The sequence below is a fragment of the Numenius arquata genome, chromosome 6 (genome assembly GCF_964106895.1).
Source record: "Numenius arquata chromosome 6, bNumArq3.hap1.1, whole genome shotgun sequence".
NCBI lineage: Eukaryota > Metazoa > Chordata > Aves > Charadriiformes > Scolopacidae > Numenius > Numenius arquata.
This window is the reverse complement of record NC_133581.1, coordinates 63,375,082-63,399,063: the sequence shown is the minus strand read 5'-3', so window position 1 is coordinate 63,399,063 and position 23,982 is coordinate 63,375,082. Positions and strand designations below refer to the sequence as shown.

Below are 23,982 nucleotides of genomic sequence, written 5' to 3'. Positions count from 1 at the left end.
CTGCAGGTGGGAACTATCAGAATTCAGCAAGTATATTTTAATCAATAGCAGGGTTTGGCAGTACAAATATGTAAACGGACATTTTGACAGCCTTCTGGAGCCCTGTGAGGTTATTTCCTCACCACTATATCTGTCTGCAAAGAGACAGCTTGAGGGAAGAGAGAAATACATTTGAAATATGCCAAAAAGATACCTGCGCCCAAAGGGTGTCCGCAGAAGCCTGTGTTGGGGCCCAAGGGCACACTGTGATTTAAGAGGCACAAGTTCGGCGCAGAGTTTGTGCTTTCCTCAGTGCAGGTAGCAAGAGCTCGCTTCTGCCAGGTCTTAAGTGTCTGTCAGGGGCTCAGCAGCCTCCGTTCATGCTAGCAGCATGGATCCTGCTCTTCAAAGCTTCTGGATAAGCTATAATTAATGACTTAACAAGATTTCGAAGACCTGTCAGGATCTTGGCAAACAGACTTCAGCTGGAGTCTCAGATGCTCAGGACCACTCAGAATTGGCTTTTAATGAAAAATAGCATTGTAAAATGGGCTATATTCAATAATTTTGCACACTGACCACGATAGTATTAGGTTCAAGAGAAGCTCTGAAAGCAGGAAGCAGATGCATGTTGGTTGTATAGTCACATTTTGTACCTTCCTCCGTCCCCTTTCCCTCCAAGAGGATTTTTATAGCTACATTTCCCATTCTGTACCTTCTTCCTTTACACCTATATTATAACCCCCATCGCCCCGAGCTGAAGAAATCAGCTGTCTAGCAGCCTTGTCTATTTTAGGAAGTCTAATGATTTACCTATAAACAGAAAGGCACATGTCTGCAAGGTTCATCATAGTAAGCCTTGTGCTTCTAATAAAATATTGATTTCCTCTCATCCAATAATTTATGTCTTCAATTGGCTTGATCGGGCACCCTGCTATTTTTTCACAAGATACAGCAATCACCAAAAGGTCTTTTTAGAATAAGAATGTGCTCCTGGGTTATTTTTTTTTTTTTTTAAAGATAGTATATTCATATGCAGCTTTGAACAGAGTGTTATTACAGATAGATGAATCCCTGCAAGGCAAGTACTGTTGTCGTACCCAAGGGAAACACAATTTTATTTTTACACTTAGGCTGAATTAATTCATTGAATTGGTGCACGCTATAGTTAAAGGTCACTACGTACACATAATTTCTAACAGCTGCAACATTTTATGTGAATTGTCAAATGCCAGAGATAGAAAAATGAAAGCCAGGTTGAAGACAATGGGGTTGTCTCATTCTGTGCTGAGTTGAAGACTTCCTCAATACCCTCTTTATAAGCACCTTCATTGTTTAGCCTCTCATACTAAAACTTAATATTTTTCCACAAATAGCTGATAGCAAGGAAGAAATACAATTATCTCAGGACAAAGGGGTTATTTTTGGAGCTCTGCATTGTCTGCTTGGCATCAGTTTTCTATAATACTTGATATGAACATGACACATATAACACGTATATAATTGGACTACTTGCTGCACTGCACTCAGACTCTGATCTTATTTATATCTTTGCTGCAGGAGTTTTCTATCCACATGTGGTGACTGACCAGCACAGACACTGACTTTTTGTACTGTCTGGGGCAGTCACTGGTAATGCAAATGCTATTGGCAGCAGCAGTTCGCTAATAATGAATATAGAAGAAAAATGGCTATTTGGGAAAGAATGGCCATTTAAATCTATGTTTTGATATTAATTAGAAAATAGAGAACATGCTGGTGAAATGTTTAAGATGACACAATACTGGTTAGATAGGGGTGGCTATGCGATACAGGATCTATCGTCTCGGTTTCCCATAATTCAGGACAAGGAATTTTCTTGGCTACGGCGATTCTCTGAAAAGCCATTTTCCAGCAGTCTTAGGTGTCTGTGACTGTGCATGTGTGCCTCCACGCACCCTGCTCCCCTGCTGACTGCACAGCACGTCCTTAAGGAGAAGTGATGCCTGACACAAGAGAAGAGCGTAACAACATCCCAGAACGATGGCATGATAGGAGAGGGGAGAGCGTGGATGCAATGAGGCTGGCCCAGCAGATAAGCCTCTACCTTAATCAAAATTCCTGTACGTGGCTTCATATGAATGGCAAGTGCAGCTATTGCTAGTGCTAATTACATAAACAGACAGCTCTGCACAGGATCAGGCCTGTACAGTCCTTTAGTATCTGTTTCATTTGATCGTGTTCTCACAAGACCAGAAATTTCAGACACCCTCCTTATGGAAAATACTTTCTGGCACATATTTCCTCATTCGATCTTGAATGGCATAGAGTGAAAATGATTGGGGTGTCTGTTTTTCTTTTGGTGAATTACACAGCCACTTGTTCTTGAAAAAAGATTGTGTTACTGGGAACAGATAATGATAATAACAGCAATAACAATTATGTTGGTAGGAGCTGAGAACATTACCAAAACATATTCTGACATTAAAGACTAAACCTGGTTCCAACACATCAAAGACTTCTTGCAGGCACAGAGTCTGAAGTTGAAATTGGGTTTTCCTGCCAAGGATTTATATTCCCAGGAGCTGAACGTACCGCTGGTCCTCCTGACCCGTTATTGATTAGTTCTATTTTTGTTGCCGATAAGTGTTGTTGGCATTGTTTACAACTACAGACCATGATAGAGTCAATACTAATTGAGGCGAGAGCATGCATCCTCCCTGCGTTCAGCTCTGGCACAAATTGCTATTCCTAGATTGCAAAAGGGAAGGACGAAGGACATTTGTCAAGGTTCTTGAAAGGAAAGCATAAGTGGAAGAATTCAAAAAGCCTCCATTTCCTTGTTTTAATTCTTGATTTCCTTACTTTGTCTGATAGTGTGAAAACGAGTTTAGTCCGCAGGTAGGAATGACAAAGCAATAAAACAAAATAGTGTGTGCATTTTTAAAGCAATGGCACGCTTTATAGAAAACACAAATACCAATGTTAAAACATTCTGGGGACAGACAAATGTGTGGGATACTGAACCAGGGGTTATAACTGGATGTTTGCCTCCTCTTTCTCTTGTTTATTGTACTGGCTAGGGGAAACACTGAGTTGCAAGGTTTTTTATTCTCAGAAGACTTTGGTAACTTTAATTAAAGGAAGCTTTAGGTAAGAGTGATAACAGGATAACATGCGTACAAACCAGTTCTGGAAATTTCACTGCGTTTCTGGTGGAGATCTGAGACCCTCTGGCAGAAACTGTAAGCTGAATATTCAATACCAGCAGTGGGATCTAGAGCTAGAGCCAATGCATCTTTCATCTTTGCTACCTACGTGCTCTCCTGTCATGAAAGGAGAAGTTCTGTCATGGCTCGGACAAGTGCTGTCACCACTTGGTATCTGAAGTCACAGTGTGGAAGCAGAACACGTTAGTGGCAGATGTCACTGATGTGTCACCAGATGAAGCACCCTCGGAAGTGGCAGCTCCTAAGCCTTTCCAAAGCTTCCTGTGAATGTCCTCACTACTCACCATAGGAAGTTTTTCAGCTTTCAGTGCTGTCCACATGTCCATCCCACAGCAGCCTGGCTGTCCTTGCAACTGTGCTTCCTTGGCAAGCTGTACTTAGAGGATAAACAAGCAACGATGTGCTGACGCCTGAGGGAGCTGGAAAGGCTTTTTGTGGATCTTGCATCAAGCTCCATGGTCAACAGCTCAGAGAAGTTTTAATTAGGTATAGCTCATTTAATCCTTTGAGCACCTCATTGCAATGCTTGCATATCTATGAACACATTTCAAAGTAAATAAATACTTTCCTCATATTACTACTCATATCTGAGAATATGAAGAAAATTTCTTAATAGCAGCTGATTATAGATTAGCCAGCTTAATGATAGAAACTTCTTCACATGGTACTTTTGAAATGAGACTAATGAAAAGACAGTGGGGAACAAATCCGTAGGAGAAGGGGATGATGGAGTCATGTCATTATTGTTTAGTGATATTGCAACTCGAGTTCTGAAATGTGCATATTTACTTTTATTTTCAATAGTCTAGGTGTAGATTTCATATTTGTGTGTTAGAAAAGCATTATTGACTCCTTAATTGGGTTTTCAAAAATGGGGTTTTTGCCAGTGAATTTAGCTCATGCATAATTAACTTGTACTGGTATCCCCACAACCTGATTTATGGCTGAATTTCTAAAGCATGGTTTCATTTCATACCTTGGCTTTTATTAAATGTCTTTTACCTTAACTACCACTGCAATGATAGATTTCCTAAAAATAGCTTGTGAACTCTGTATCAGTCTTTGCTGAGTCAACAAAACTAGTGGAAGACTCTCAGCCCAAGAAATTTACACTCAGTAGATGGTGCAGGACAAAGAAATTAATTTTTTTATTTTAACTAACACAAACCCATCTCATTCTCTGCCAATTCTTTTTTTTTTCTGCCTTTCACTGCAGAGAGGAAAGAGCATCCTGTTTTAAATAGGTAGTTGTTATTCCTGCCCAACATAGCACCCTACAGTCATTCATACTGTGTTTATTCACATATAATTATTAATATGATGTAAGGGCTCAGCAAGAGTCTTCTCATTATCCTTCCCAAAGGAGAGCAAAATGAACTAGCGCTGAGCTACCAAGAGCTAGAGCAGTGTGTGGGAGAACAGAGTGGTGCTAAAAGGTTAAGGATCTGTCCTGCTGGCCCTCTGAGGATGCATCTGACAATTTTCCACCAAGCAGAGTGCTGAGTAGCACCTAGGATTTGCAGGCTGGAAGCTTTCCTGAAATAAAAGCCTGACGTGAGCTGATGGAAAGACCCAGACCTCCTCATAGCAGCAACAGGAGACTTTACTATCCAAAGGCCAGCTTCCTAATAGATGTAAAGCTGCCTGGCTCCACTGAAAATGTCTTCTCCTTATGCCCAAGATTCTTCATTTTCATTTAAATATGAAAGCAGATTGAGATCTCTAGGCGGGTCTCCTGGCAGACCACAAAATCAATCAAATAATCTTTTTTCTAGTTAAACAGGAAAACAAAAAATTGACCTTAATGTTTTGTCTCAAATGGGAATGTTTCATTGTGGCTTTGAGTTTTAGAACAGTAACAGCTCCAAAATATTAGCAAATTTTATAAAGAGAACATTCTTTCAAATAATCAAGTGTGTGTGTTTTAGAAAACACTGAAAGCAAGCAGTACTCCTTTTAAAAAATATTTTCTTCTAAATTATTTGGTCTAAACTGATGTGAATTCATAAATGTGTTGTAGTTACCTTTTTTTTTTCAATAAATATTGTTTTCCTTTTGCCTATCTCCAAAAAAAAAGAATCATGTAAGAAACACCAACAGTGACATTGCTCAAAAAAAGAGGTACAAAAATAGGACTTTGGAGAAAGGCAGTTGGGCCAGACTGGAATCCTTGTAACCAAACTACTGCTAACTGGAACTGCCTGAATTCAGAGACGAACCCACTGACTTTCTGAAAAAGTGTCTCTGAAGGTAAGTAGAGGTAGGTGAATGTGGCTCCAGAACCTAGGGACATCCCAAACATGAGAGGATTACAGGTTTCTCACAAACCACTCAATTAAGTCAGTAGTATGTCTAAACCTGTACTTTTCTGAGCAAAGCTGATTTATCTGGATATAGTAATTCCTTGAAATTCAATGTGAATTTAGATCATGGTCATAGTATTCTAAAGTAAGGTAAAGATGTGACGTTTATTCTAATAAATAGCTTTTCATGTTAACACTACATTTTCCAAGTTACTTCAGTTGTATATTAAGAAGTTCTTCAAAGAAGGAACTACCAGGGACAAAAATAACCCAAACAACAAGAAACACAAAAAAGGGGAAAAAACCCCAGAAGACTGCAGTAAAAAGGAACCTGGGTTACATGACATCAGTTTATCTTGACATTGCATGTACATGAGACTTCGTGGTGGTTGGCTCTGGAATTCATTCAGCTCTGAGAAAATTCTGAATCCTGCTTGTGGCTGTCATTGTTATAAACGTGTCTTTCTGACCCAGCCAAAATAATAATATGTAATGTTTTTTTTTTTTCCCTTCCCCAACAACATGACACTTCTTTGTACTGTGCAGTGGCTCAGAGTTGCTTATGTTAGATGGGATGGAGGTGAGCAGAAATTATTTTCTAAATATTATTCTGGACCTATAAGGGAGCAAGGTGGATCAATATAGAATAATGAACTTGGGAAAAGGGCAAAAGAAATGAAGGCAATTGGTGTTCAAAGACTAATGAAATGGAGGCATAAGGAAAAGAAAGAAGAGGAGCCTAATGATTCATATTGGATGGACCTGTACAACCCAAACATTTAATTTTTTTTCTTTATTAAATTTAATATTTAAATACATATGATTGAACCAGTGAAATGAGAGCTGATGATGTACTACAGGACATTGTTTGCACTTTAGTGGCCAAGTACGTCCGGATGGCAAAAAGAGAAGCACATATAGTTCAGTGCAGGGTTTATTAGCTTTAGTTCCTTGTTTTAGGTGCAGACATTTGGAACGTCTGAGTATCACATTATTGAAATGTCATTTTTTCACATCAATAATACAGCTTAGAATAAAAACTGAGCACACAGGAACAAAGTTAGTAAATGATGAGAATTTAACTCATTCCATACTGCTTCCTTAAACACATAAAGCACTTTGAAATGAAGACCAAAATTGTTCACAAAGCTTGCTAATTAACGAATATTTTGACTTCTAGGGTTCAGAAGATTCATAGGTGTCACTGTGTGTCACTGAAAAAAGCTTGTGTAGTTGCTCTTTCTGGTCTTAATACACAGAAAGAAGAAAATCATGAATATAGCAAAGGATAAAGGAATATTGGTTGTAGTTACAAGGAAGAGAAGAAAATAGTAGCATCAGCTAGAAGTGTAACGGGCCTGGTGCACTGGTTTGGGCTGCGATAGAGTTCATTTTATTCTTAGTACCTTGTATGGTGCTGTGTTTTGGATTTGTGCTGAAAACAGTGTTAATAACAGAGGGACATTTTAGTTATTGCTGAGCAGCACTTACACAGTGCCAAGGCCTTTTCTGCTCCTCATCCTGCCATACCAGCGAGGGCTGAGGGAGCACAAGAGGCTGGGATGGGATACAGCCAGGACAGCTGACCCCAACTGACCAAAGGGATATCCCAGACCATACGATGTCACGCTCAGCAATAAAAGCTGGGGGAAGAAGAAGGTAGTGGGGGGGACACACTCAGAACTAAGGTGTTTTGTCTCCCTAAGGAACCATTATGTGTGATGGAGCCCTGCTTTCCTGGAGATGGCTGAACACCTGCCTGCTGTTGGGGAGTGGTGAATGAATTCCTGATTTTGCTTTGCTTACATGTAGCTTTTGCTTTCCCTATTAAACTGTCTTTATTTCAATCCATGAGTTTTCTCACTGTTTCCCTTCTGATTCTCTCCCTCATCCCAGGTGATCGAGTGGCTCTGTGAGGCTGAGCTGCCCACCAGGGTTAACCCACGACAGCTGATAGTAGAGTTAACAGGAGGAGCAGGCTAATCCTTCTGGGAAGCAGATATAGTGAATGGAATGCACCTGAAAAGATTAAATCTGATATGAGTTATTGGGATAAAATGGGGAAGAACCAGTACTGCTCAGGACAAGAAGCTGGATATGGCAGAGATTAAAGTGATGTGGAAGAACATGACTGTAGTGCAGCAACTGACAGCTCTGATCATTGAGAAAACATGGGGAAGTGAATTCTGTAAAGAAATAAAAAGGTAAAGCGTGACTCTCTTTGGGGGTGTTATTCAGCAGCACAAAGTGTATTCTGATGTACTTGGAGGCTGACAATAAGAGAGCTGCAGCCTTGGGAACTCATCTACTATAAATGTCTGAGAAGAGCTGACCCAGCAGCTCTGAGGGAACATTTGTGGTAGCCTGGAACTGGTGCCAGTCCCAAGAACAGAGCTTGGCTGGGACATGAGAAGAAAAAGGCTAATGGGATGGGTTTGGGAATGAGGGGCTCATTGGGCTAGAGGCTGGGAGAGCCTGTTTTGTTTAGCAATATAGATGCCTGTTGCTTGTATATGTATGCACATATTTATACTGAAATAAATACTGGGAAGAAAGGAGGCACGATTAAACAAAAAAGTTCTTAAAAAGAAAAGTAAGCATAAACCAGCAGCTAATAAATCCAGGCTGGAAGAAAGCTCACAAGGATCAGTGTTAGGCCTTTTGTTTCGAGCTCCCGGGTCTGATGAGTCACAGCCTGACAGCTCAAGGCAGAGGCTGAAAGGACCATGATGGCTCACCCCAGCTTCATGGGAACTTGGGGTGCAGCGGCCAGCTCTTTTCCCAGCCTCCCTTTTCTTCGTATAAGAAATTAGCTTTTAAACTAGGACCCTTTTTCTGCTTTTCTATAAAGCCTGGCTAAACAGAGCAAAATCGCCACCTAGTGAGGGTAGTCTCTCAGCTCATTCACTTCAGACAGTCTGCTGTAAGTACTATTGTGACAATCGTCTCTAGGTGTTATTTTGCTGCGTTTCTTTGAGTGAAAATGCTACATAACACTTTGCAAAAACAAATCAAGCATTTAAGGAAAAAACGAATTAGCTGAGGTGACAGGAAAATGGGGATTTTCCAGCAAATAATATGTATCCAAGAACAGGGATTCCTACCGTCTCTCGCTGCAATCATTAAGGTGCTGTCTTTGGAGTGTATGTACGGGGGTCTTGAATGAAGGGCCAGACTTAAGGTCTGCAATGGGTGTCTTATGCCTCCTGCACCCTCCAAAGGGTCTCTGAGTTCTTGTTTGTGGTTTCTCTGAATGAATTGCTAAAAATAAACAAATTGCATAATTGGCTAAAACCCAAAGAAGTATCCAGAAGTAGTTTCACTTGTAATATGTCTGTAATAAATTAAAATGAATGCACAACAAAGAAAAGATAAACCTATAGGTTTCAAGTTAGCAGTTTTTTTGCAAAGGTTTCCAGTTAAATCCATTTTGCAGGTTCTGCAAAACTTTTCATAGCTACCAATCATTCTTGAAGCTTACACTTTTCTATTATTTCTACCCTGACGTCCTTTGTGGGTGGCTTCCTGTTACAGTGAAGAAATAAACTAAAGAATGTTAAGCTTTAAAAAAGTTCCATAGCAAATCACTGTTAAGATTTTATTAAAAAATAATGACATTTAAAACATACTGTTTTGGATACTTTTTCCCCTCCTATATTTAGGCATTTTAAATTCACTTTGTCAAGACTCTTAGTGCAGGGATAAACGTAAAACAGAAGAAAAAGTAGGGGAAAATACACACTAACCTACAGATACAAGAGTTATGACTTTCAACTAACCACATAAAAGAAAAAACTTCTGAAGAAATCATAAGTATAAATAACAGTGAGACAGGAAGAGTCGCTTTTTTTTTTTCCTCAAGTTATTTGCCTTGACTCCCATTTGTAGAGACGGAGTTGTGGTACTTACTGCTGATAAATATTTCTGGATCTTCTTGAAACTGCATGTGCCAGGCTTTCCTAAAGTTGAATTTTGAATCTACTAGTGATGTAACAGGGATCAAAAAAAAACACTTCAGGCCTGAATTTTTCCTTTCCAAAAGGAGCTAATTTTAAACTGCTAAATGCTACTGCCTAAATTTATTTCCTGCTTTCCACAAAAATAAATCATCCTCTAAGTGTGAACGCTAGACTTAGTGATGAAATGTGCTGCTCAAGCAGAACACGGGGAATTACAGTGGCTACAAATTTCAATGGGAGGTTAAATGTTGAGTCCCTGGCAATGCCTTCAAAATATGTTGTAGTATCTTACTACTTCTGTTACATTACGAGGTCCCATAGCGATATATGGACTGGACTGAGACACTGCATCGTGCAATAAACAGCCATACAGACGTGGAAGGAAGACTGGTACTGATAACATCAAAACAGGTGTCCAAGAAATTACATCCTGTGTTTCACACACGTCTGGCACTAACTCTGTAACAAATGTGAATGCAGTATTGTTTCCCTGCACAACATCTCAGGATGAAGCTTGTTCTTAGGTTGGTTATGCTATACAGAACCTGTAGTAGGTTCACACACACTGACTGAGCTGTCAGACAGTGACACGTGCTCATTCCCTGCGTGCCAGGAAGGAGAGCTCACTTCTGCCTGCATGGGGTTACCACGAACATATCAGCAGTCATCGATAGTTTGACCTTTTCTGGGGTTTTTCTGCTGCGCTGCATTCTGAGAGGGAGCAGAAACTTTAGTTTATGGAGGATTATTCCTGGTGTTGCACTCCACGAGGATAAACAAAGAAGATGAGTGAAGCCATGCACTTACTCCCTCATATTCCCGAGAATACAATGAGTCTCAGGAATTGCTTCGTAGCTATTTGGCACAGTTAAGAGTCCCTCTTGCCCTCTAAGAACGGGGGCTTTTTACCTTCCTTCCCATTTGGGAGTCCTTGGGTCTCCTAAGGTGAAAAGATACCTCAGAAGATGAGTTGCCATAAGCCAGCCCACCTTGTGAGACCCTGGAGATGTCATCTGTGACACCTGGTGCCTCAAACTAGGATACCAGTAGGAACAAGTGGGGTGTCAAGGGAAGGAGAGGAAAACAGTGGGGAAGAGCTGTGTCCTGAGGCCATTGGCTGCCCACCTTCATGCCCAGTAACCATCTCTTGTGTGTCGGGATGGACTGTGCAAAGCTGAAGTGCAAGAGACTGTAAGAGCTGTAGAGCCAGGAGGGTGACCTGATGTGGGTGCTGGACTGCTTTGGCTCAGTTTTCCATCTGTCATCTAGCAGTAGTCTGTTCAAGAGAATATGAGGGGAGGATGCATTTTCACTGGAGTTGTCTTTTCCAACCCTACCTTCTTTCTTTGCGTCCATTGGAGGGGAGCTGCTAATCTCTGCAACTTCCCCAGAGGAGACAATCTAATCAGTTGTGGCTCCTTGGTCCCATCAGCTAATTTCATTTAAGTATGTGAGCCTAAAGGATTCTGCCCACCCTGCGTTTACTTAATGAACTGCATTTTCCTTAGAGTGTCTCCTCACAGATCTAATTAAGTGTGTGAAACAAAAGACAACGTATGGACCTCTCCTTTAGACTGTATCTGTCTGGATTTAGTACTTGTCGTCGTGATGTCTGCTAAGTTACCAGCTATCAGAAGAAGGAAACTGAGGTGACAATTTTTCCAAGAGCTCAATATACCCTGAGATAGGGCTAGGATTGAGACACAAATAAACTCTGTGCTAAAATGCTAGAAATTTGAAACAATATGGGTGTAGTTTTTCATGCCGGGTTGGAAAAACAGTCATCACTTTGCACATCTGTTGTTAAAAGGAAGGAAGCTTTTAAACAGTGAGAAAAGACAGGTAAGGTCAAGATTCTACAACAAATCAAAATAAGGCTTCTGCTGGGATGGAATATAGCACAAATTTGGGGATATTAGGACCAGCTCTTGGGAAAAGGTTGTGAAAGTTGTTGCTTATGATAAGTGAACTCCAGTATCTCATCTGAAAGGCAACGAGCCACATCTAGATGACCTGAAAAACCATGGGGAAAACCATAATAAGGCATGAGCCGCACCACTACCTTGTTTACTTTACCCTCATAGGTAATAAAGATAAAACTAAATGTGATGTTTATATGTATATATTTATATGTGACTGGACACTAGTACAGTATCTGGGTGTGCTTCTACCCAATTTGTCACCACTTCATTTGTTTATCCAGGAACAGATCTTGACTTTACCAGAAAAACAAAACAACGGGAAAGAAAAGAATCTTTTGTCCCTGGTATTGAATCTTTAACCAAGTAGTTGCTATAGCAATAACATTTCTCAAAATACTAAATCTAAAGTAACAGCTCCTGAGAGCTACCTCAGCTTTTCTGAGATGACATCTTTCTAATTATTTTTTTTTCAATTTCTCGTGAGCTCTACTTAAAGAAGCTGAGAGTCTGTACCCCTGTCACCAAAATACTCAGTTAATTTTAAAAACAGAACAAAAAAGAGATTGACCTATTTTCCCACTTTTTTTTAATTTCAGGTTTTACGCTCTGCTGACAGCGCCTCTGGGTTGGCACAGGTGAGGATCTGACTGTGTCTTGGGCAGTGTCTTTGTTATTCACCTGGATCAGGCTTTCTCCATGTCATTTGGCACAGCCTTTTCTTTCCTGTTTGGTTTTTGTTGGTAGTGGTTTGCTTGTTTATTTTTTTTTTTTCCCAAAGACCCAGCCCTGAACAGACTTTGTCTTTCTAGGATATTACAATATTTAGGTGAAATATCTTGTTTAATTTATAGCTAAGCAGCCAAAACCTCCCTGCGTGAGCTTAGGCTAGAAATTTATCAGTAACACAGCCATAAAAGAAAAACCTTTACAACACGCACAAGGTGTTTCGCTCTCCTTCCCCTTATGAGCACCAGAGCATCACTTATCAGATGCCGCCTTGGATCAGCACAGCGGGGGATGCTGCAGGTGCGGCAGAGCAGGGGTGAGCTGCCACTTTGCAGGGCTCTGGAACCACAAAGAGTTGCCACCTCACGTAGAAGGAAAATCCCGGCAACTGGCAGCCCTGGGCTGTGGGTGCAGCAGCTGCCCCTGGCTCCTGCTGAGCTGGGAGCCACACGCTTTGGTTTCCATCCCCGCAGCCTTCCTCTGCGCAAGAAGATGTGCTGTTTTGGTCATGCTGGTCTCAAGCGCCCTAATACTCCCACCCATGTTCTCTCTCTACGTTCTGTTGATGTGGGGAGCAAATCAATGGTTTGCTGCTTTACCACCTTAAAAATAGAGAACTAGGCCGATGATGACACGGATGAAACTGGTAAGTAATATGGAAAGTGGCACATGGCTAAACTATGCCCCAATGCTCCCTTCTTTACCGGCATTAAATTAGGAGTGACACTGCTGAAGATTGTCACTAGACTGATCAGAATTATTTTAGAAGCGTCATTTTCCATGAATGGAAACAGGAAGTGGAATATATTAATCTTGCCACTCAAATTCACACTTCCCTTTGTGTTTCTCGGTTTGCAAGAGCCTCTGTTAGACTACAACCATGTGAGTCAGGACTGATCCCACTGACATTAACACAGCAAAGCTGATGTGTATGATCCGCATCACTAATGTGGTGATGCAGGTTGTGCCTAAGATTCCAAGGAAAACAGATTAACTGATGTCTGAAACTCCGCCAGCTAGGTCACCACAGTTCACTGAAAACTTCCTGACTTACAAAGCTGAGCTATATCTTTGCTGGACTTTTGGCAGATGGACTCTGCTTTAAGTGAATGACTGACATATAAATTCACCTCTGCTGTTATTGTGCTGACAACAATATCATTTGCCACTGACATTTCATACCCTGAGGATATTAAATAAATTACCATCACAGCCCTGTTAATTATCCATATTCTTATTGTATAGATTGGGAAATGAGATAGAACTACAGTGACTCACTGAGGCCATATATTAATGCTTTTAGGCATTGTCTGTGAGGAAAATGGAATCTGAATGCATGCATTTCTTCTTGCCACTAAAGAGACATTTGGATTTTATAAACTCTTTTCTGTGAGGAACGCCCTTGCTTTGGGAAGAGTTCTTGTGAATTTGCATTTGTTTTTTGTCTGCAGAGCCATTGGGAATTCTAAGTGGAATATTCAATAACAATAATATACATTGTATTGGATTGGAGCTTGGATGAAGACATTTACTTTTTGCTATGGCATTTTTGCATAGTGAAAAACACCTCTCCTGTAACACTGCAATTTTAAAAAGAACATAAATGTTCACTTTCATGTGGTAAATTTGGTCCAGCTGGGACAAAAAAATTTAGAGAGAGAACAAAAAAAAAGTGTAAATTTTTAGCTATGTAAGAATAACAAGATAAATACACAAATGATTGAAGTACAGGACATTGTAGTCTCTATATCTGAAAGTTTCCTCATTTCTTCAGAGGGTTGCGATTTGAACACAAAGACCGAGCATTTCAGAACAATCTAAGGGATTAGGTGCCTATGTTTTATTATCCTAAAGTCATAGGACTCTGAACTTGTCTGAATTTTTTTTTGTGAAGCCCAGCCTACAGGCCAGCCATCGCCATTCTTTTCCTTTATCTTGAAGTGCATCTTCAGCAGTGCAGGGAGGCACTGTAGGAAATGATGCTATGGAAAACATCCACACACCAATGTAAGCTGGTCCAAGCTACAGCTTTTATGAGCATTTGGTGGAATATTAAAAAGTATAAGATCTCAGGGTCAAATTTTGTGGAAATTAAGCTCTTTGCACAGGGTCAGGGCCCTAAGAGTTTGGCCCTTTACCAAAAGAGTTTGCAGTGTCTTCTCCTGCCTCTTTGGGGTTTGGCTGGCCATGTGGAGTCCAATGCTGACATGGTGTGGCTGTGCCTGGCCTCGTACCTTGCTGATCTTGACCTTGCCTTCCTTACTTGGCTTCACGGCTTGACCTCAGACCTGCCTCATCACTGTGGATTTGTCTGGTGACCACTGAGCTGTTGGGCAACGCTGGTTACTGGGCCTGCTCTATGTGCCTCATTGGGGTGACAGGGGACTGCCTGGCTTCTCAGTGAGGATGCTGCCCAGCTTGCCTGGCTGTCACCCTCAGCTCCTGGCTCCCCATCCCTTGCAGAGCGGCCAGCCCTCACTACTCCCTGTTGCACAAGTTAAATTTGACTCAGTTCTGTTGCTTAGTTTTAGTTTTCATTATTCTTTATTTGAAACAAAGTAAAAACCCCATTGGAATTAATTTTCCAACCTTTCTGGCATGTGAAAGGTCAAGAAATGAACCACTGAGTTCTTTTTTTCCATGAAGTTACAGTGAAGCTTGGTTCCTCTTTTATTCCAGTGCTGCAGTGAAATTTCTGTTGCAAAATACATAGGTCAGCACAGGGACAAATCTGCAGTGAAGTAACTTGCACTGCTGCTTCCATACTTTTTCCTTCATAAAACATAAGAAGGTATTACAGAAAAAAAAAAAAAAAAACCCAAAAAACAAAACTTCACCTCAAAACAAAACAAAATCCAGCAAATGGAAACAACGAAGGGAAAGAAACATACTATCTTAGAGAGGAAGGCAACAGCCAGAATAGTGACATACACAGTGCATAGTATCACAGGACGATTCTGGTTGGAAAGGACCTCAGAAAGTCTCTAGTCCAACCTTCTGCTTGAAGGAATGTCAGCTATGAGGCCAGACCAGGTTGCTCAGGGCTTTTTTCAGTTGGGTCTTGAAAACCTGTCAGGATGGAGCATGTGGAACATCTTGGTGCAATCTGCTCCACTGCTTGGCAGTCCTCTGACCCTTCTTGCTTCAAGTTAGGCACATGATTTCTTGTCCTCCTGCGGTGCACTCTTGTGAAGAGCTTGGTTCCATCTTCTCAATACCTTCCTTGCAGGTATTGCAAGGATGTCATTAGGTCCTCCAAAACCTTCTCTTCTCCAGGCTGAACAAGCCCAGTCTCCTCAGACTTTCAAGTTCCCTTCTCGGAATGTGAAATTAATTGAAAGTATAAACAGACACAAACAGGAACTCATGAGAACAATTCAAGTGGCTCTTTGTAATGGAAAGATTTGTAATTTACACACAGAAGGATCTTCTCAGAAGAATTTCCGTGTTGCTTGTGATCACTGTATGCTCATCCTCCAAGCATAATGTCAGACCTAAAAGTATTCTAGTGTCCACTACACAGACTTGCTAGATGGGATTTTTCTGATGGAAAAAAAATATTTTTCTCTATGAAACTGGACACCCACCGTAACCAAACATTCTTCCTGGCAACTGAACAAAAGTGAAAAGGTTGTGAGAGGAGAAAAAATAGACTTTCCATGGTATTTTAACTCTTTTCAGAGGGTCAAGTGCCCACTGCTACCAGGGAGCCACGCAGCCGTTGCAGGAGCCTGTGCAGGAACAGGTGCCTGAATTCACAGCTGTTACCTTCCATTTGTGCTAACTTCAACCCTTTCAAAATGTGGGTTCTTTTGCTGCCATTCTTATTGTTTGTCGGTACATTTGTGTTCTTTGCTGGTTTGTCAGTATTTCTTGTTGGTTTGTTGTTTGATTTTTTTTACAACTGGCAGACTGAGAGCCCTTGGAACCTCTAGCTGAGGCCTCCGGGTTTATATGCTGATAAATGGATATAAACCTTCTTGCTCTATAGACTCTGCAAATGTAACCACACTCCAGATTTCAGTCATCATAAGCAAAGCTAAAGGCTAGTCCTTTACGTTGTGGAGATGTGGAACCTCACCTTTCAATCCTTCCCTTTCCTCCCTGCGTACATCAGGAAAAATTTCATCCAAGTTAAACCACTGGTGGCTATAATTTGGTTCCTTATAGGCTCTTGAAACAATGAATCTTCAATTATCTGAAACCCAATATTGACATTGTAATGAAACTGCATGACATATGGTTATACATTAGAACATACATTTTCCAAAGAAAACAAAAGCTGAGAAGCTTAAGAACAGGTAAGTACCTGTCTACATGTGGTAAAGAATTTTAACCAGGGAGAATTTGAGTAATTACTGAAACACAAGAACCATCATAGCAGCATAAATTACACCATGAAATTAGAGAGAAGATTTACCATCCTCTGTCTCTCTGCTCCTTTGTGAATCATTTGAATGATTCTCCATGTGTGTGCATGCTTTACTCACTTCTGTCACAGTATCGATTTGTTAAAAAAACCCCTTTGGGGGTTCCTTTCCAGCTAAGCTTTGGGTTTCTACTAAAACTGAAAAACAAATGACTTGGTTAAGAGGACTTCAGCCTTCCTCCATCCGAGTACGTGTATGCCCAGCACAGGGGCTGGCTGGCGAGCTGTGACAGGAGGCAGTTCTGTGGGGGACCCTCAGTAATTTTGTCAGCATGTCATGGTCATCACTCTTGACTGTGCGTTTGATTGTTGACATTGGTTTACGTACCATGCCCGATTTAAAGATACACACTGAAGCTCCATTGACTTCATTAACCCTGTAATAAGTTCTTATTAGCTCCAGATACTTAGATTAGTATCTGTGACTTTTGGGGTAATTCCTAGGTACAGACTGGGGAAGAATTTTCCTTTCTTTCCCCTTTAGGTTACCCAGTGTTGCTTTGAATGTGCTCACTCAGGCATTTCTGACAGTCTCTATTTCACAGGAAGTTCTGCCCTTTGTAGCGGAACTGTACAGAGCATGGTGTTTCGCTTGGTCTCTCTCACATTTTCGTAGGCATAAGCAACACCTGAACAAATTTAGTATGTCTGTTCGTGCAGTTTCACTCACAAAGCAGTAAAGAATGGGATCGGCAACACAATTCAAACTTGTTAAAGCCTGTGTGATTCTGTAAACCTTGTACATCAACTGCAAAACCTGTGGGTCAGTGGTGTGAGGTTCTTTGATGCTGCGAATAAGCAACATAACGTGATAAGGAGTGAAGCAAACAATGAAAGTAACTGTGATATTCAGAATAAGTTTCCTCACTTTTTTCTTTTCTTCATCTACTGTGGCTTGATTACATCTCACTACTTGGTAGATCTTATGGTAGCAAAACACGATGATTATCAAAGGGACCAGGTACCCTGAGCATATCCGGAACAAATTTATCTGTGCCTGCCACCATTCCAGGGGGTATTTATCATAGCATAATGTATGATTAGTGAAATTGCAAGGATCGTTGAATACTTCTTTGTTCACCAATATGACTGAATTCAAGATGCTTTCCAGAAACCAAACAATTATGCTGACAATCAACGAAAATCTTCTTGTACGCAAGTGCTGGAGCTTCAAGGGGTGAACTAACGCCAGGTACCTGTCAATAGAGATGCAAGCGAGGAACGCAGTGCTGGTGTAGAAATTCATATACATAAAGAAGGCGGAAATCTGACAAAGTAAGGCAGAGAGCCTCCAGTTATCTCCATTCCAGGCATAATCAATCCACAAAGGCAGAATCAGAGAGTACAAAAGGTCAGCCAGGGACAGGCTGAAGAGGTAGACTGCTAGCTCATTCTTCTTCCTCACCTGAACGCAAGATGCGTAGAGGGATATGCAGTTGATGGGAATACTGATTATCATCACCATGCTGTACACAAATGGAAACAAATATTTATCCAGGGTGTGATCATCATGGCACTTAGCAGTGTTGTTCATTGTCCACCCTCAGTAGTATCTTTGGGCTAACTCCAGCCCGGATGCAAGAAAAAACCCTCTGTAGTCTGATGGGTGGTCATCTGTTAGTTCTTCAGGACCTGGTTGGTAAGATTCCAGCCTTCTGTTACCAAAAAGGAAAAACATCAGCTATAACATTATTTTTGTTTGTTTTTTATGGGCTTCTTGATGAGTGTCTTTTTTTTGAAGAAAGAAACTGTTTGTAAGGACCAAAAGTTTTAAACACCCCTGGATTTCGGAGAGCATAAGAAAAGGAACCTACTTTTACAGCAGAAGCAGGATGAGTGCACTTTCTATTATTCTGGTGAGCAGAATAGGGTTTGGCCATATGAATATGATAGATTTCTTATCTGCAATAACCTCCTCCCCTCTCAGGCAATGGAGAGGCAAGGACAGAACGACAGGGATTCAGGTACCGCTAGACGCTGGGATCTACTCAGAAGAGGAGAATGTGCGGCTGGTATGTCTCCCTGTTGTGAATTACTCCCTTGTCTTGTTGCATTCTCACACTTCCCCACTTCCCCTCTCCTCCTTCGTATGCGATCCCCTAAGAACTTGCCATCAACTATTCCAGCATTGCTATTCCAGCAAAGCTCACTGCGTGTCCCAGGAACCCTCATGTGAAACCTGGCAGGCTACTGGGTTCCTGCACACACAGCAGAATCTGCCAGGGTGTCAGACTCATGTGAGGTTCAGACTCTCTGAGTACAATTTTTCATCATATATTTTTTTCCCCTAAGAATTGCAGTTGCCATGCGTTTATAAAATCATTAGCAATTAAGCTTATCTTAGGCACTACCAGGGCTGTGGGTGTCAACAGCTTCAGCATGAAAATACCAGTAAAATGGCAGCCCTGACTAAATGGAAGAGTTGCATGTGTGACTGTTAGAAGTGCTTAGAAGAGCTGACCTTTAAGTAAGTAAGGGTGTAAAATCATAGCCATGAGACTGCAGGTACTCACCGATTATATCACAGCTCTGACGCTCAGTAATTCTTTCCACCAAAGCTGTAATTGTTAAGTTCAGGAAATACGAGAATGGGGAATACTTGCTGTGGTCCAGTTCTACTCCCAAATACACTAACTGCTTCACAGACTGCCTATCTAACTAATAATATCTGCCTGTGACAAATAATCTGTGGTTTGAGCCTAGACTGCCAGCAGAGGAGGTGGAAGAGGGTGGAGAGCGAGTAGGTTGCAAGATAGCACTGTCTACAACTGCGCCCACACAGGAAACAGTTCAAACTGAAGCCAGCTCGGGTGCAGGGCTCTTCCCCTGTCATAGGCAAATTCATTCTGCCTTTTATCATTTTGATGTGTGTGTAGGTTTGTGGGTTTATCAGAGAAACCCAGCTACATTAATTGCCTCTGTTGGATCTCTTTTCCATAAAAAATTAACTTTCATGCATATTGAGAGACAAAACTAGTCACAAAGCACGTATTTAATTTTACCAGCCACTGCTTTATCTGATCAAGTTGGCTAACTTTTCACAGTTAGAGCTAAATTCATTCACAGGCTTAAAACAAGGAAAATTCTTGAGAAGGACTTGCCAATTTGGTCCATTGAGCAGCTTCACTTACATGAGGACTAATTAAAAAAACTGCAGTATCTGTATTTCAGAAAAAAACTAAGAAATCTGCTTTTCAGTGTGGTTTAATAAAACCACACAGTAAACAGGTCATCATAAGCTTATCAGTACAGATAAGAATCACGAATTAAATAAAAACCTAGCTCTAGAAACTGGATCCCAGGGTTTTGATGACCCACTTCTCACCAAAAGCAAAGCAAACATACACAGACTGACCAGATGAGTAAAAGAGAAACTACCTACCTCCTTCTAATCACATTTTAGCATTTCTTTTCCTATGACAGGTCTCTTCATGTCTAACAGGGAAACGTGCCCTTTCAGAAGCATGTGTATAGTGTAGCAAGAGTATGAGGCAGTGTTTACTAGTCGCATGACTGAGAAACTGGAATTCCTTCTCCCTCCTCCACAAACTCTTTCTCCATTGTTAGTTGACTTGTTATATTACAGATTCATCATCCTTACAAGCTCCCGACTTGTCTCCATGTTACTCACAACAGCTCCTCTCACAGTTACCTTTATCAGCTCTTTCATACCTACTCACAGACCAACATGCCAATTTCTTCACATCGCCCACCTTTTTTTCTTCAGCTTTCTCTTTTTAGCCCAGTTTCTAAAAGTTTTGCTCCGTTGATATCACTGATCATAATGTAAAACACTTCTCCTTTTATTGCACTTGTCTGAATATACAGCATGTTCTTTGGGGAAAGACCTTGCTTTGCTCTTCTGCCACCTGCCCTAAGGAACTAATATCTAAGATACAACTGGCTAATGGCAGGTTGGGACACTGAAGATGGGATTCAAAGAAGAGACTTGAGGCCATGTGAAATTGGCTACCTTAGCAATTTTTTTCTGTCCTTCTTGTTCAAAGGCCACTGTACCCCATGGTTTTCTTTTATTTTTAACCAATATCCTCAATAGTTTCTATGAACAAAGCCCTGGAAGCTGTCTGAAATTCCCCAGGTAACCCATGTCCTAGCTTTGATGACACACTGATGTTACTTATATGAGGACATGCTTTCAATGAGAATAATAACAAGAAGTGGGTCATTCTGGCACGTACCGATGACCTATACTGAAGTGTGTCAACGAGCCAGCAAATGCAGTGTACCGCAGTGCAGGCTGCAGTCTCTTGCACAGAAACATAAAAGCAGAAAGCATTGTTTTGCTCTGATTACAAAACATTTCTTTGGTTACCTGTGGCCTTATCTCAGCGGATGTGGTCAACATCATACTCCCTTACTTAGTTTTTTTCTGATAAATAGGATTATGTAATGCAAAAAATGGTATGTCTTACTTAAGATGTGATCTGAAGCATTCCCAGGTTTTCTCTCAGCTACTGAGCGCACCTGCTGGTATTGGCTTACAGCTACCCTAAAACAAAATGTTTGATAATTTTCCCCACCGATTGTTAATTTTTTTCTAAAAAACTATTGAGGACATAGTCTAATGGTTTGACTTTCATGGTCCAAACCCATTGTGACTAATTCTTTAGACTTGTGACTTATTTTATAGACTTATTTTGGTATCAGATATAATCTTGACAGTAATTTTATCTTTTAGCCTCATTATTCAGTGATTATCATTGTCCCTGTCTCTTTAGCATTTTGCTACAGAAAACCTGCTGTACAAGAACTCTGAAAAAAGTTAGTCAGACATAAAACTCAGAGAAATGGACTAGCAAATGCTATGCTTCAAGAACTGTATGCAAACAAGCCTGTAAAGGAACCCTGTGAAAGTTTCTGAAAGATTCATTACATGTGTATTTGTATTGATGCGTTCCTACATTTCAGATTCAAAGAGGGCTTTATGTAGTCTCTCCATTTATGACATTTTGAAAGCAACAAAGTAAGTATAAAAGTATACTTTCATAAGCACAAACGCAAAATGATATTCCATATGCTTATCTGTAAACAACCTTCTACGGGAAGAATGGAAGAGTCTTTATTTTTCAGATACTTGAATTCTGCTATAGTTTGGGAAATTAGGAAAGATGAAGACGACTGTAAGGATATTGTTTTATTAACAGAAAAGTTTAGTCAGTAATTAAAAAAAATTAAAATCTTCCATTAGCTAATAAACACCAGTATAATTTTGGAAACATCTGCAACTGATACATTCCCCTTTATTTCAAATTCAATTTCATAAAAGGGCAAGTTGCTGTAAGCAATATTCATTATAAAGTGGTAAGTTTTTACAAGTACTTTGTTTTTTAGTTAAGTTTCAGGGGGAGAAAGCAATGTTGTGTGAGCTAGTGCAGTAGCTGCTGTACTGGTGTTACTGTCTATGAGCCATAAGATGGAAGGACAGATGGTTTCTTGATTTCTTTTTTCTCTCAAAGCAATTTCAACAAAGTAGATTGCTCTGTGTTGTCAAAATAAGTTATAGTGCCAATCTGACTTCCTCAAGTACAAGGACCTTCCATAGCTGGATCTTTTTTCCTATTGAGCAGATCTCAAAACTTAATTCTGAAAAACTTTACAGTTCAGGAGAGTTGAAATAAGCCTTTCAGTAACATTTTTACATAAAATGAACTGCATCTTTCCTCATGAGTACCTTGCTAGTGCTGTAAAATATTAAAGAACAATAATAGCAGAGCTATTGGCTATAACCCCCTGTGAGGCCTGAGGCATTTTTTGCAGTGAAGGCAGCTCAAAATCCGGAAAACTCACCCCCAAACACTTTTCTTCTCCATCCTTCCCCTCTCTCCTAAGCAACAGGTATTTTGATGATGGCAACCATTACAAAAATAAATCAAGCTGGCATGTCCACCCTAATTCAACCTTTTGATGTCGTTTGCCCTTTTGTATCACATTTCACTTGTGCTGGGAGTGAAATAATCCTTCTCCCGAAGCAATCTTTCCCAGCCCCTTTTGTGTCCCTCCTTTTTGTTGTATGATGTCAGCATCACATTAAGGGAGAGCCAGGTTGAAATCTGCACCAGAACATAAGCTGTGTATCTGAGTTCTTGAATTCTGAACACTTACCCAGGCAGCCATGTGTCCCCGTGCAGCAGTTTCGCAGTTATGCCATGGGTAGTGAAACCCGTGTCTGCTTCTGAGAAGAAAAACGGCTTCATCAGATAAAGCAACAGGAAGCAACTCTTGGATACACACATAAGGCAACAGCTCACACACGTCTCAACTCTTTGTATTATTATTTTTAGACCTTGTTAATCTGAGCTTATTAATGGGAAAAGAGCTAACATGTAGACATATGCACAAAGCAACCTTGCTAAATCTAGCAATAGTTTTAGTAAGTTTAAAAAAGTTTTATTGAAAATATTGCATAATTACATGAGTATATTACAAACCTCTTATCTAGGACACGATACATTCTGCAGAGAAACAACTCTACAGAAATAAAATACTGTGGAGTGTGTATGTATTTATTTGTGTTTACTTGTATATGTTCAAAACATAGGGTCTTTTGTTGACTGAAGGACTTGTCACTTGCCTTTCCCAACGGACTCATCACAGAATCAAGTAAGAATCCACTTAAGGAGAGCCCATAAAAATATATCACGATGACTTTAGGAGTTTGTCCAAAAAAAATTCATTATTTTCAGAATTTGTTACTGATTTTTTTTTCCTTTTGCCTCCTGATGGGAGGAAGTTTGTGAGCAGTTCTAGATAACAAACGATAACAGAATTTCATGCACTGCAACAGGTTGCATGTTTATATATTTTCATATAAACTGAATCTGAGGTTGGATGCAGCTTTCACAGGAGTGATTCTTTTAACAGATAATTCTGTTCAATTAGACAGGTGGAAAATCGTTACATGAACACAGTTCTCTTCTCCCTCTGTGAGCAGAATAATTTATTGTGCGCTCTTTTTTTTTTCTTAAATTCTGTTTGGAACAATTCAGTTCAGTTCTAAGAAACTGGGTACAATTTCACTTTAAAAGTACATCTATTGGGTAACACAAAAACTGGCCTGTTTCATGATTCAGATGCTAAGGAGAAATGAAAGAGATGAGCAATTGAAAAGCTCTAAAATAGGACATACTGACTTCCTTGAGAACGATATCAGGCAGCTCTGTAATATTTCACCACTGGATGCAGAGATTAGGTTCCTTCCCTTTTCCAGCCACAGCATGACTTTTTCATCCAGTTTTTCTACTGATGCACTTGTTATACGAAGCCTAAATTATCAAATCATTCTACTTGTGGTCATTCTTGAATTGGTATGATAGCCCCCTCCAGTTTGGTGAAAGGGAGACTTTCCAGCCACTCGGTTAAATTAATTTCTATAATAAATTTCAGACAAACACTTATTCGTACTGAGGGAAAAGTCATTAGATAAAGACCTATTTT

General features: G+C 40.4%; 1 protein-coding gene across 1 annotated transcript; it reads right to left on the bottom strand.

The window, feature by feature from the left end:
• Positions 1 to 17,041: 17,041 nt before the first annotated feature.
• GPR65 (G protein-coupled receptor 65) lies at positions 17,042 to 18,061 on the bottom strand. The gene has a single exon (XM_074149589.1). It carries the CDS (start codon positions 18,059 to 18,061, stop codon positions 17,042 to 17,044), a length of 1,020 nt encoding a protein of 339 aa, XP_074005690.1.
• Between the last annotated feature and the right edge of the window lie 5,921 nt (positions 18,062 to 23,982).